Source organism: Melospiza georgiana, chromosome Z, assembly GCF_028018845.1.
Source record: "Melospiza georgiana isolate bMelGeo1 chromosome Z, bMelGeo1.pri, whole genome shotgun sequence".
In the NCBI taxonomy this organism is placed as follows: Eukaryota; Metazoa; Chordata; class Aves; order Passeriformes; family Passerellidae; genus Melospiza; species Melospiza georgiana.
In genome coordinates, this window is record NC_080465.1 from 45,016,525 (window position 1) to 45,031,558 (window position 15,034).

General features: G+C 37.7%; 1 protein-coding gene across 3 annotated transcripts in view; it reads right to left on the reverse strand.

Annotated features, from left to right (window-relative positions):
* The window catches only part of MAST4 (microtubule associated serine/threonine kinase family member 4), a 276,965-nt gene that overhangs the window by 21,026 nt on the left and 240,905 nt on the right, over positions 1–15,034 (reverse strand). For all 3 annotated transcript variants that reach the window (XM_058043349.1, XM_058043351.1, XM_058043350.1), the window contains 6 exons: positions 14,830–14,897; positions 12,435–12,520; positions 4,253–4,461; positions 3,369–3,507; positions 2,169–2,301; positions 1,281–1,446 (listed from right to left, as the gene is read on the reverse strand). In XM_058043349.1, the coding sequence (XP_057899332.1) occupies positions 1,281–1,446; positions 2,169–2,301; positions 3,369–3,507; positions 4,253–4,461; positions 12,435–12,520; positions 14,830–14,897 (801 nt within the window). The remainder of the gene's footprint in view (positions 1–1,280; positions 1,447–2,168; positions 2,302–3,368; positions 3,508–4,252; positions 4,462–12,434; positions 12,521–14,829; positions 14,898–15,034) is intronic.

Here is a 15,034-nt window from a genome sequence, read left to right on the forward strand (position 1 = left end):
CTTAGCTAGACTGTAACACATGACAGTACATTTTACAAAAGGTAAAATTAATGCCACATGGGAAAAAAAAAAAGCATAATGTACATATTTTGTCATTAATTTTAAGACTATTCCCTCCCCTTCTCCCAGTCAGGGAGTATAAGGATAAAAACACAGGTGTGTGTGTCTGAAAATGCAATAAAAACTTGAGTTATTTCCACATTTGTGTGCCTACAGCTCCACTGCAGTTTAAAGCTGATTTGGAAAATAAAGCTGATTTGGAAAATAAAGCATGAATATGCATTGCAGCCACGGGGCACCCAGAAAACAGAGAGCATTTGCTGCTTGTGTTAATTAAACAGTTGATTCTTCTTGCCACTCAGGCTTCTGCATATCACATCAGAAAACAACATAGTTATAAACCCATGAAACGTAGGATATCACATGCATTTTAATAGTTTACAAACAAGTCGGGCTTTCAGCTTCAGAGATAGAGGAAATAAAGATGATGACAGAAAGTCTCCTTTAGTACAAAAGGGGATTTGTTGCATTCTCACAGAATGAGGAACCAGAGATGTATTCTCAGCTATTGGACTTTTTAAGCAGACCATAAAACAGACTGGGAAATTCTTAGCAACAGAGGTGGCATTCTGTTAACCTTGTATCATAAATAGTGACCCTCTACATCTATGCATTTGGGAAATTTATGGAAACAGCAGGTAGGATAACAAACAAATCTGTTTAATTATCTTTCAGTTTTGTCACAAGACACATAACAATACTTAGGGTCAGTTTGTAGGTTAAGATCCAAAAGGTTATTGAATTTTAAATGGAAGAAGAACAGCTGCTACAGAAATAACATTACACTCCAACAATCACCAATGAAAGCATTAACAATCTGTGAACTGAATTAGTTTCTTTCTTTTTCTCATTATTTATTATTTGGGAGACATTTGTTTTAGAGTTTTATTACATCTTTGTTAATTTCTTGATTGCGCCATGAGGCAGAATTTCCCATCCATGTAAATTTATTTAACTGTTTCTTTGGTATCATTTCTTTACCAAACACAGAAATCGCTAGTGCATAGTGGCACTACATTTTAACTAACATAGCTTTTCTCTTCCAAACAGTGCAGCTTAACCCCTGGACTCTACATTAATGAATTTCTGTACTTAGCAGAGTAAGTTCAGCTTTTAATCTAAATTATTGTTACTGCTTTGATAGCAGATTGTGTAGTCTAACAGTAAAATTGTAATATATCTACTATTAACAGATTTTGGGTTTTTTTAGAGATGCTCACCACTGATTACTTGTCCAAAGAGCTCTTCTGGTGTATCTCCAAAGAATGGCACACACCCAACAAGAAATTCATAAAGAATAATTCCCATAGCCCACCAGTCCACTGGTTTTCCATAACCCTGTCTCAGTATCACTTCAGGAGCTATGTATTCAGGTGTACCACAGACCTAAAAGAAAGAAAACAAGCATGATGGCAAAGCAAGTCTTAATTTAGCTAGATCAGGAATTTATAATTATTGAAATGTAAATTAATATGAAAACATGTTAAAAAATGGAATTCATTTGGGCTTAGTCTGCTGAGTTGGCATAACAGCTCACATTTTTAGAACAACTCACCTACACTAAGAGGCACCATAATCAATATTTGTGCATCTGTCATGCAAAGGACAGTTTATGCTTTGTACATAGAAGTCCATCATGACAAGTATCTTACTTAACTTAAAACATATTGTTATCCTTATTTGAAAGTTGTGATGATTTTATCTTAAGTAACTTTTACAGTGAACAGATTGTGAGCAACGATAATGAGGCATGCTTAAAGGGAAATGGGCCACAGCACAGATTTTAGCACCCTTGGTTGTACAAAGCATGATGAGCTCCACAAGTACTCTGCTGAGACTTCTGAATTCTTTACAAAACAGTTTTCCATTTGTCTCACTCACAGATTCACTTGCACAGAATTAGGCCATTCATCTTACTAATAGATCTTAATGCAAAAAGAAAAAATCCTCAAATAATCCTCAGGGCACCAGTTAAAGTACCTGACATACTGAATTGGAACAACAATGCAGAAATAACGGCAGTTTATTCAGTATTACAGTATGTTCTGCTGGCAAAATGTTACTTCGTGTGAACACTCAGTGTAGAAATGAAAAAGGCTGTTTCTTACTTGTTTGTCGAGGAATTCTCTGGCATCCTTCTCAATGTGACCCTCGTACAGATTGGTAGTCAAACTCATTAGCCCCACTTTTGACAGGCCAAAGTCTGTAAGCTTTATATGGCCCATGGATGTTACCAACAGACTGAAAAACAGAAAGTTTTTAAGTCACTGTGATATAATTCAACATCATGTGCTTGTCATTGTTGTTATTATTATTACAATTATAATAGTTATGGGAAAACGTTTCATTAGCATTGTTGAATTCTAAATACAATTTAAAATGTACTTTAACTGGTACAGAATGAGCAGGTTAAAAATCTAAGTCTTACATTTGTTACTGTTACTATTAGAAGTAAACAACTTTTCATGTGCAACTGAACAACATCCTACAGAACTACAGAGGTCTTGAGAGCTGAGTAATTAAAGCTTTGAAGAAACAGTTATCATGTAAAAGACCTAAAACAGAGAATTTGTCATTTTTGAAGTGAGGTGATTATTTTGCATCTGTAACAGGCTGGGTCAGTCAGGCATTTGGAAAAAAACTCAGGATATTAAGTTAGCAACTGATACTACACTAACTAATACTTCCTGCTATGAGGCTAATGTCAATCAACCCCTATGACTTTAATTATTTTCTGTTTTTTTAATTGTAAAAGAGAAAGAAGAGCAATGAAGTTGCAAGGGCCACACTTCATATTTCAGCTATCTGCTGTAATGTCAATTTACTTGTATAGGAGCAACACTGTGCTTTTAAATATTGAAACCAAAAAACCTAACCTCTCAAAAGAAAAGCAACCCCCAAAACCCAAGCAACAGGAGATGTTTCTGCATCTGGTCAATTTTGCCTTCAAACACACAAATACCTGCAAGTTGATGATATTTTGTGTTTTCAGTGTTTTAAGTACACTCTGAAAAAAAATTTCTAAATTGCTAAAATGTGGTTCTCTTCATTCTAACACAAAGAATAAATACCTTTTTCTCTTTAGTTACTCTCATAGTCTCTTTCATCTTAAACACATAAAATTCTTAACAGCTCTTTTAGGAAAAAAAGCATTTTCTGTAAGCACAAGTAATGAAAATTCAAATATTTTGAAGGAACTGCGCATCTACATAACATTTACAACAAAAAAAAATTCTTAGCAAGTTTAAACTTTTGTATCTTATCTAACAATTTCAAACTCTTCTTTCAGTTATATTCTATATACATACTTGTCAGGTTTCAAATCCCTGTGTACAATTCCATAATTATGAAGGTATTCCAAGGCCAGAACAGTCTCTGCAAAGTACATCCTTGCCATATCTACAGGTAAGGGACCCATATTCTTCATCAAAGTAGCACAGTCTCCACCTGTGGAAAAATGTTCCAGATGACTCTACATCTGAGATGTAACAGTATAAACCATATACGACGCTAAAAGGAACAGAAACTGCAGTCATAAGATTTTATTTTCTAGTCAGATGACTCAACCAAACTTGTAAGCCCCACAGCTACTCTACTGGAAGTAGTGTGAAGCTGGGAGAGGGCACTACAAGGATTCAGCTGAGAATCAATAATGTACTGCTACCTAAGGAGAAAACAAACAAACAAAAACTTGGGGGGATGGGGAGTGGTGGAAGCCCACACAACCATACCTCAGGATCCCTTCAGTACTGCTTCTGTCCACTGTTCTCCTTCCACAACAGCACCACTTCAAAGCATTTCCTCTCTCTTGTTTCTTTGTAAAAGTAACTACTACAAATCCCCCAACACTTGCTAATGAAAATTTCAGCCCCAGAAAAAAAGAAAACGTTTTCACATGAACTTTGAATGCTAGCACATTTTCGATTACAATCTATAAAGAACTTACTCTGAGAGCAGTTATTTCCCATTATAGCTGGAACACAAGTGTTTTACAAGCTGTTTACCAGGAGATAATGACTGGTGGAAAAAAAAGAACCACCTTGCTGTTAGACCTGGTTCTTAAAATCTGAATTGCCAGAGTATGGAGGACACACAGGGGGCCCCTTCTAATTCAGGTACCATATGGGTTATTTTTATTTTGTGGTATAAGGAAATTCTCTTCTTCCTCTGGAAAACAGAAGAGCAATTTTACCTTCGACATATTCCATGACCATGCATAAATGACGTCTTGTTTCAAAGGAGCAATACATGCTAACAACAAACGGATTTTCTGCAAATGTCAGGATATCACGCTCAACAAAGGCCTGCTGGATCTGGTTTCGGAGGATGAGATTCTGCTTATTAATTTTCTTCATGGCAAATCTTTGTCTGGTTTCTTTGTGTCTCACAAAATAAACCGCGCTGAAAAGTTCAAATGGGAGAGAAAAGGAAAGAAGTCTGACTAACTACTAAAAATACATTTGAAAATACATTTTTCACTCATTTTTTTAAAACTATATATATTATAAAAAAGATTTGTTCTCAATTTAACCTAGTCTTTCACATTAAAGAATGGTTACAAATCTCATTTTGTTTAAAAACCAGTACTCAAACTAAAACAAACAACTCTTCTGCCCTTCCCTCTCCCTTCTAACCAACAGCAAATATAACAGCAGATATAATTGCAAATGCTTTTCAGGCATTCCCATCAACAAAGGATTACATACAAAATCCAGCTATGGCACTGTATTATAAATCATCGTGATAAATGCTTATTCTGTAGGTGTGTTGAAGGGAAATTATGACTCAGTCCAGGAAATTTTGTAACATATCACAGGTCTCTCATGAAGGCTACTTAGAAGTTGCTCGAAGGGGTGGCTCCTCATTAGCAGGTGTAAAATCTCCCGTTCTTGCTCAGTCCCTGACCTCAGTACTGATCTGTATCAGAGGAAGGTCACCAGTAGGTAACCCAAAACAAAGACCACTGTGTTAACTACATGGTAGCATGGGGCTGTGTTGTATCTTGACTTGCAGCATTTCCACTGGGGCGCTGGGTACAAGGTTTCCTGTGTATTTGGTTAGGTAAAGTCAGTGCAGTGAGGGAAGCAAGGAAAAGGAAACCTCATTTGCGCAACTCTTCTGTCTTTCAGGTCTAAGGAGAAGGCACTATGCTGCTGTGAAACATTCAGAAGGACTTCACAGCTGCACTTCTCAAAATCCCATGAGGCAAATCCTGAACATTTTTGCCTTGCTTGAAATCTACCTTATAGCATTTAATGCTTATACCATTTGCAGTATGTAACTATCACAGTGTTTATGGAAAGAAAGCACTTAAAGGAGAGGATGGAGGGGAAGGGCAAAGAAATGGAATTCAATTGTGAAGTTTTTTTAAATTCAATTAACTGTCTCCTTGAGGTCCAACTATCAGCATACAATTGATTACACAAACATAAAAAGTAACACCACTTCCCTTACTATTTCTATAAAGGTCTTCACACAGCTACAGAAGTTTTAGGCACTGAAACTTTTGGACTTCTCCTTTCCTTTGTGAAGGAAAACTTTCTAGACAGCATAGTTTCTCTTACTGATTCCAAAAGCTTTTATTAATCCCTCATTCTTGTCTGAGCATGGGGCAGGTAAAAGACATTACACAACCATGAAAGTAGGTAAAAACTACCTTGGGCAAAACCCATGACAAACCCCACCCTTTGTGCCTCCTACTGAGTCTCACTCCCTTCTGCCCCTCCCAAACTGGAATACAGACTGAGTTATTCATCTCCAGTACTCCTCCCTGCTGACTTCATGCCTTATGTCCTGCAACTCTTCCTACCGCTCCCTTCATACTCACTTCTATCTCCAACTCTTGCTCTTAAAAGCCCCTCCCATGCTTTCCTTTCCCTTGCATTCTGGTTTTCCTCTCTCATTTGTTGCTTTCTCCAGTCAGCTTCATAATCTCCCATAATATCTTTTCTTTTACCTATTTCAGTCCCTCTCTGCATTCCTGGCATGGAGAAAAGTATTGCCTGAAGTCTCCATCCTTCAAAAAAACCTAGTTACATGAATGAACTAAGGACTAACTGAGGGTTTCAAACTGGACAGTGTGCAAGATGGCCTCCTAAAAGGCAAACAGAAACCACAGCATATTATTACAGCATCTTAATAAATCCTCCTTTCAGATCATACACATCTGTAAGATCATTACTAACGTATTTTAAAATGATTAAAGAGTAAGGTCCAAGAACTATCTAGTCCTGTAAATATGTGGTACATGTTGCTATATTTTCCCAGCTGTCTAAACTGCATCTTCAGTCTTAATCACAAGAAGGTAACTTTCCACTACGATTCTGTTGTTTCTTATAAAAAAAGCTGTTTAGCTCAAATGTACCAGACTCATGAGACAACTGCAACACAATAGTCTGTCCTATTTTCACACATGCATACACTGTTTAAGCTACAGAAAGTGCTTCTAAATGATCTTCAGCATACAAAAATGTCTAACATCCCTCATATCCTCTGGTCACAGTAACCCCAGCAAACAACATTTACACCTTATGAAGAAAACTATACCCCAGCCAGCAGCATGCTATCATCAAATGCTGCCCAAAATTTTCAGTCTATTATAAAGACAATTTCAAATTTAAGAATTCTGTGACACAAAAACAGGGCAGAGAGAGCATCCAGTCTGTCCTGTCAGTTGACTGATTGACAGTGGCACACCCTGCCACCCTTCAAAGCCACAGCCAGAGCGGTACTGTTGCATCCTCCTGTTGTTTCAAATTAAGAATTTTTATTTCCTATCTTTGTTCAGCTCTCTGTTTTCCTAACAGCAACAAGAGTTTCCAAAGCATCCCTTGGTTTCACTGTGCGAATTTCAACAGGTATGCAAGTGCTCAGTATTTTTCTTATGCTGTAGCTCAACATGGCAAAAAAGCTTACTTTCCAAAGGAAATAAGAACATTAATAAAGAATAAAGAACATTCATTTGGCAGTGTCCAAACATTATCTTATTTCACTTTCAACATAAATCTCAGTCTGAAAATCTGTCTCTATAATAACTCTAGTTAGATACAACTATAAAACACTGCAAAAGTGGTAAGATGACAAAAACAAGCTAAAATATTTAACTGGGTTCCTGAAGTAGTCCAACTCAAATATCATGCCATCTATCACTCCAATCTCATAGTCATGATTCCTGTTTTTTCTCTAAATTGAAAAATCTCTATTACAAAAAAAAAAAATTCACATAGACAGGTTTCAGGCCTAGTTCACAGCTCTCCAATAACTCCAACTTTTAGAGCCATTTTACAACCTAGTTTACATTCAGTGCTAAGGCAAATATAGCTGACACTATTTTTTCATCTGTCAGAGGAGCCTGAACTCCTTGTGGAGACACAGGTACTGTACCTACTGCTTAAAAATTATACCTGCTGACTAGGAAATTTGTTTCATTTTTACCAGCAATTTCCTGAGAAGAGACTGCTAAATTCTGTTCTACCCTGGAATTATGTCTCATGTTGCCTCCAACGAAGAGAAACTGCTTGTGAGGCTGTGGTTTATATTATTTGGTGAAGTTTATAGATAGTTATTTAAGATTAGAATTAAAAGCAGCACTGCAACACCTCCTAACAAAGCAATGCCTGTGACCAGATCAGAGTTATTTGGGGGCAGAAGGAAATGTTACCTAAAGCTCTGCAGCTCTCAGACAATGCACCCCAGCCTTCTACTTGCAATATTTCAGGCTTATCCTAGTCTGCTTAGAAGGAAATGAGAAACTGGCCGTACGAGAAAGAGAACGTGTTGGCTTTGATCCTTCTCTCACAACTGGCATTAGTGCTAGCTGTTCTAATATGTTGTCAGTTTTGAGTAATAAAACCACCTCTGCATACCTAACAGCACCAATGCCTTTTATCTTTACCCCAGCTAGTAATGAAACTGCAGTTCAAAATTCTGATGGGTAAACTGTCTTGTGCTATTTCAGTGAACCTACAAAGTTACATTTCCACCTGTCCCCTTCTACTTCTGAACCAGGGGCTGCCAGGCTGATGATCAATAAACCTCACTGAGGGGGTTCTATTCTACAGCTGGTAACTTTCTTAATCCTAAAATAAACATAACTATACATGAGCAAGTACTATCAACAGAGTGGAGAAGGGACAGAAGCACTACTCACAAATGACATGCAGCAGCTGCTCAAGATACACTTCTTCTGAGTTTTGAATTTATCAAGCAACACATTACCCAGTATGTCATGTACACACTGACACTACCATCCTTGCAAAACTAAAAGCATTCCAGAGAGGCGAGAAAGTGGTATCATGTATTTGCTTTAAAATGATACAGTTATACATTGAAGAGATATTGAGCTAACATCACTTGCTTCCCTAAAATCAAATGAAATTTTTATTTTGTTGATTTTTTTCAGGAACCCAGGCTGATGCTAACCTGAAGAGATGCACACTACTACCAGCTACCTCTCACAAGCTGGACTGTGGAAAAAAATGTTGTTGTGATTGCAGTAAAAATTTAAAATTTGGGAAATGAGAGTTTTGTCTGGCTGAAGAAAGTCAGATAGACAGCTTGTGAAGCCATTAATGACTTGGCCAGAATCCTACACATTTACTGATTCACAGCTTGTTTAACTTCTTGTATATTCCTAGCCATTCCCAACAGCTTCATCTACTACACCTCATGTACTATACAGTCATTTAATTGCACTACAGATGAGTTTACCCAATCAATTAAAAGCAGACAACTGCTAAGATATTTACTCAAGCCTTCACAAAACCAATAGCTTTTATTTAAACTCATAAAATTTAACATATCTGACAAATCTCTGCTATAACATGCCAAGACCAACAATTACTCTGTCAAGTAATCAAAGTTTTCCATTTCACTGATAAAGGCAAAAACACCACAGCAAAGGAAAAGAATATTACAGGTTTTCTTTAATTAGTTCAGATTTAAGCCCTCCATTATAGCCTCAAAATAAGTAAAATATTACAACAACATACTTTGGTAAGTCAGAGCACAAAATATGCCCACTGACATATTTTAGAGAATGAATCAATGAAGCACAGGCAGAATTCACATATACTTACATTATTTCAAAAAATTAACAGCCTGGAAAAACACAGGAGGGAAAACACAACTGTAGCATAACAATAACTTTTGTTTCAACTACTTGTACTTGTAAATAAACTACAATCAATGCCTTCAGGATAGTTTCTTGCTTTATATCCATAAGTAGTAGGTATTACTGGTTTATTACACTCCATTTCATAGATGGATTACACAGCATTTAGGTTATCTTGATGTGTTTTCCTTTAAACTTGACCATAACTTTTGAGTAAATAAACCATCAACTGAATTGCTGCCAACAGCAAAAAGAAAACTCTACTTTAATAAAGACTAGAAAAATGGTCTGTTGATTTTACAGTCTGACATAGCAGAGATTTTCAAGCACACAGATAGCCTCCTCAATTTACAGTATTGTACAGGTGCTAAAATCCCCTTTAAAAATGAGTGAACACTTTTAGAAGTTTATTGTTCCACATTTCACTGTGTTCCTTTCCCTCTCCATGTATTGAGTTTGTATAGCAAAGTTTGGGTAGTGGAAAGATTACAGGAGCCCACAGTGGAACTGGTTTCCTGGTAAAACTTGTGACCCTGGCAGGGGCCCCACAGCAACAGGCTGTGCCTGAAGAACTGCACCCCACATTGCAACACTCTGCGGAGGGCTGCTGCTCATGGGATGGACTCACACTGAAAAAACGTATGGAGAACCGTCTCCCATGGGAAGGACCCCACACAAGCAGAGGAAGGATTCTCCTCCCTGAGCAGCAGCAGGAACAACACGTGATGAACTCACCATAATCCCCATTCCGTGTGTCCCTGCACCGCTGCGGGGAGGAGGCAAGGCTGGGAAGGTTGGAGTGGTGGGAGGGGGGAGGGAGTTTAAGGTCTCATTGTACTTCTCATTATTCTGCTCTGATTTTGTTATCAGTAAATTCAGTTAATTTCCTCAATTCCAGTCTGTTTTGCCCATAATGGTATTTAATGTGTGATCTTTCCCAGTCTTTATCTCAACACATGAACCCTTCATTGTATTTTCTCTCCCATGTCCAGCTGAGGAGAGTGACAGAGTAGCATTGGGAGGTGCCAACAATCCAGCTAGAGTCAACCCACTACAGGCTGTTTTCTCATTTTTGATTTTTCTTCTAAGTAACCATCTAAAACAAAATAAAAACCAACAAAATCTACTTTGTTATTACTTCCTTAAAGATGGAAGTAATATCACTCTACTAAAGAGATGAGCTTTTCAATTTCCATTAATACTACGGCATTATAATCTGGCAGCCTACCCCTGTTTTTACACTTGCTAATGAAAATAATGATCCAGATAATGAAGAATCTGGATATACTCCAAGCTGGTTATTCTCTAGCACCTTTCTTTTCTTCAAATAATTAGCATGGTCTCATTCAATTTCCAAGCATTGCATTGCCAATTTTGTGTATTATTGGCACTTAAAAGATCATCAATAAGCCTTGATTTTCCCTGCTACAAACACGAAGAAAAAACTATAGCATAGAAGACCATGGCTTTTCATCTGTTCTTTTCCATCTCTGCAGATCCCTTTTGGTCTCTAGTTTCAGGTGGACAGTTGTCTCCAGTCTGTATTTCTAAATGGCTCTTTGAGCTTCCTTCTGGCTGTAACACCTATGGAGCACACACAGCTCTAGTGAACCTCTGCCTTCAGGCACCAGGCCTCGGTCTGCTGTAGGATGTGCTGCAGCTGCTCCCTCCTCTCCCCATCCCTCAGCACCTGGAAAACTGCTCCAAACTGAGAAAGGTTCAGTGACTCTTGGAGCATCTTTCTCCAACGAGATCCTATCCCACACAGTTCCTTTTATCCTCCAGTAAGAAAAAGAGATGGAGGAATGGAGGGGACTTCATATCTGCCAAGGGAAGGAGAAAGGGTTGCAGCCAGGGAGGGGAGTAGCATCTACTGCTAACTGCTTAGAGCCAGGATTTTGAGATACTGGGGTAACTGGGAGAAGGTGAGATATGGTAAGCAGCAAGTTTGTCTGCGAAGAAGTTCTGAGAAAATTAATTGAGCAGAGCTTCACTAGTGAGAAATGGTATTTTAATATTTATATAATTTTAATGTAAAATTTTAATTTTAAATTTTGCTTGGGACTTTTGCTGAGTTATGAAAAAATGCCTTGGACACAAGCGGCCTCCATACAAGCTACCACGGCCATTTAGTCTGGGCAGTACTAAATGCCTCCTGTTCCAGAACTCATGGCTACCCTTGAACTAAATTTCATCAGAGAAAGCCCAACAGCCTCAGGCCATTCAGCAGGCCCACAGAACTCCAGTGAGTAGACTGTAGGTGCTTTTTCTCCTATGTCAAAGATCCCTTCAAGGAGTGCTCCATCCTAGCAGCTTGACACCACTTCCCACCTCAAGCAGAGTCAGTCTAATGGGGTCTGTGCTGGAAAGCAGCACCACCCTCCTTCTCTGCCAAGCTGTGACTTTGGCTGATTTGGCAGTGGGCTCCTCACCTCAAGATGGAAACCTCTCTTTTTTGAGCCAGTTTACATCCCTCTTGTTCCTGCAGGTTACACACAGCAGCTCCTGTCTTGACGTGTTTCAGTGCAGAGGAGGAGCCAAACAAGGATCTAACCAACAGTACAGGATCAGAAAGGGGACTGAAGACAGATACCACCACTGCACAGTACTTCCAGAAAATATTTTGTATTCATTTAGAGATACAGAATTTTCTCTTGGTCTTCTATGGTATCTTCAGATGACTTATGTATCACCAGGCAGTAAGCTGTTCATTCTCCAAGTATCCAGAAACAAACCACGAAATAGCAATTCCTTTAAAGCTAATTGGTTATAATTTGAGAACTAGAATAGCATCCACAAAGTAACAGAAGACTGTTGCCCGACTTCAGGGAATTTGTTTCCATTGCAAATTTCTATTCTATACTTCTAGGTCAAGTAAGCACTCATTTTTATCCATCTGTCTCCCTAGAGATGACATGTAATTCTCTCTCACATGTGCATAAGCACAGTATTATAAGGGTGAGCTTAAATCTGCCCTTTGATTTATTCACATTTCATCTTTAGCGTGCTAGCCGATTCTGAAAAATCTTTCTGATGTACTATTCAGTACTGTAATTTGGTGCAGCACAGAGTAATTCATTATTGCCTAGCAAACTTCCCAAAATCTTGTCAACTTAAAATACTAAAAACAAAACAAGAATGCAAAATGAAAAAAGCAGAGTGCAAACTCACTCTCTCATACAAAGACCCCTGAAATAAAAAATAATGGGAAAATAAGCAAAACTAAAATGCAAAAGAGCTGCCACAGTCAGAGATTACTCACCCATATGCTCCATTACTAATCAGTTTAATTGTTTCAAAATCACTTTCCCGAGGCTTCCTCTGCAGCTTCAGTGAGGTATTAGAGCTCTTCAAAGTAAGAGATGAGAATGAACAAAGTTAATAAAATACTTTTTTTCAAAACTGGGGAGAAAAAACCCAAACAAAAAACCAACTATCACCAGGCTGTCACACTGATGAACCAGGTAAAAGTTCTGGACAGCCAGCCACATAGCCAACCATGGAGGACCAAGGGGCTCCTGAAACAGAGCTGCTTTTTCATCAAACAGGTTTGCACTGCAGCAAACTGTCCACTTCTCTCCATGCACAGGTTACAGTCACCAAGGCTTCTGATAAAGTAGTTACTGGCAATTCTTATCTTGAGTCATGGACTTCTGTGAATTCCACATGGCACTCGTTGGACACTGCCTTCCCATTCTAGTAAATCTGACTTTTGTATTACAGCTGGTAGCAGCAAACTGATGATGAGCCCTTGTTCACTCAAATAAACTGGGCACACTTCAAACTAATGTTAGGATAGAGCATGATATAACAGGGAGGATGGTGAAAAGAGACAAAATGAAAGAGAAAAAGATGGAAAATAAAAACACATTAGTTCTACCCCTAAAGAGGTCACTTTAATCTACTTCTTTGTCAGAACTTTTTCAACACCAAGTTGCCCTCAGTATGGCAAAACCTTTTTTCTAGTTTGAATTTTAATTAATCTTGATGATGTGTGAATTAGAATTGGGGTTCAGGGGGAAAAGATGAAGGCACCGGACTCCAAATGCAAACTTCCAAAACCACAAGATCTTTTTCAAATGTCTTTTGAATCTCTAAGAAATTCCATGATCCTTACCCAGGCAGTTTAGTAACAGTTGGAAGTTGAAAGTAGAGCTGGTTTAAACATTTTCAATTAAGTGCTAAAAAAAATTCAGTGCAAGACTAGTGAAATGTTAATATAATGAACTACACAGGAAGTAACAGAGAGGACTTAGTAATTGTTCAGCCCACTTGTCTGTCAGTACAGGATTCTTTCTAATTGCTATTTATGATGTCTGTGAGCACTTGGAAGTTACGGTTCCTGTCACTCCCCATGTGTGTTTATTCCACAGCTACATTTTGAGATGTTTCCAAATATACCCTCTATAGTTTTCTTTGCTGATTTCACCATCTCCCCTATTTACATTCCTTCATTACACCACATTATTCTTTCTGAATTTCTTCAGCATTTGCACAAGACAAGTAACTTCACAATTTCAACTGCTTAGCTAACGTTGAGCCACTTTGCACCTTAGATTCAGTTAAGTACTTTGGCACTTCCCTTAAGCCTTCTAGTTATTTTGTCCTTTCCCCAGTTTGTCAGTAAATGCTGCTCAGGTCTAATAAAATATTTCAAATGTAGATGAATTAAAGCAGCAAAAATACCTTCTATGTCAATTGCAGAATCCTTCACAAGTGGCACTTTGCCAAATATAAGAAAATATCCCAATATAACGTGACATGTACCAGAGAATGATGTTTTTTCTTATGTATTAGAACAGGTCTAACAGATAATCCATGCCTGATAACATTTGTAAGTACTTGTTAAAGTACCACTGCATTACCTAGACATCCCCTAAAACTGCTCTTGTTTTCACTATCCACTTGCACTGAAAATGAAGACTAGGTTGTAGGAACTTTATCTACTCTGTTGACTGAAATCCAAGGTGTAAGAACCAACTTTTAAAAATAAGAATTTAAAATAATCGCATTTAAGCTCAAAATCAACGCGTCCAACTTGCTTTACTTTTGTCATCCTGAGCAAACATCTAACAAAATATTATTGTAAGATACACAACGTGGTAGGCAAGTGCTTTCAAATTCAGATTCCGAAGAATGATGCACAACCTTTCCAACTGTAAACTAACTTTCTGAATGCAGCCTATTTGCTAGCATATTCATTTCTTCCTTCTCTCTTCACTGGATCTGTTTAGAATTTCTCAATTTGATCATTAGTTGCCTCTGTGAATGGACTGTTTTAAAACCTCTTTAAAATACATTGTTTAATTAAACAGTTTACCAATACTTCTAAAAAAAAAAAAAAAGGAACACATCAATTTAATAGAAAAAAAGAAAGCAGTGGTGGATTTTGTGGTAAAGTTATTGCCATATGGTAAACACTAACTTTGTGGAATATGAAGACACTGAGATGTCTAGAAAAATAGGTAGAAAGCTTGGTTATACCTTTTGAAAGCCTTCTGCCTGACGAGCTTCACAGAGTTAGTGTGAGTATTAACCAATGTTTACTCAATCTGTTGCACATACCAGGAGAAACCAGAACAGGCAGGGTTGGGGGAACACAACAGATTTTCCTTGTTCACATTCAGCAAAAGAAGCAACATAAGAGGGAAGCTTACATTTATTGATTCTTCCGTTTCCAGAGTGTCTGCTGTCCCACTGTCACAATTAGCTAGCTGAGCTATTTCTGGAAAGAAAAAATAAAAACTTCATTTTAAATTATGGAAAATACAAAACTAAATGAAGCACAGAAAACATGAGAAGTGACATCTTTCTGGAATACTTAATAGAAAATTTTAAAAAATTTAAAAATTAAGAACAAAG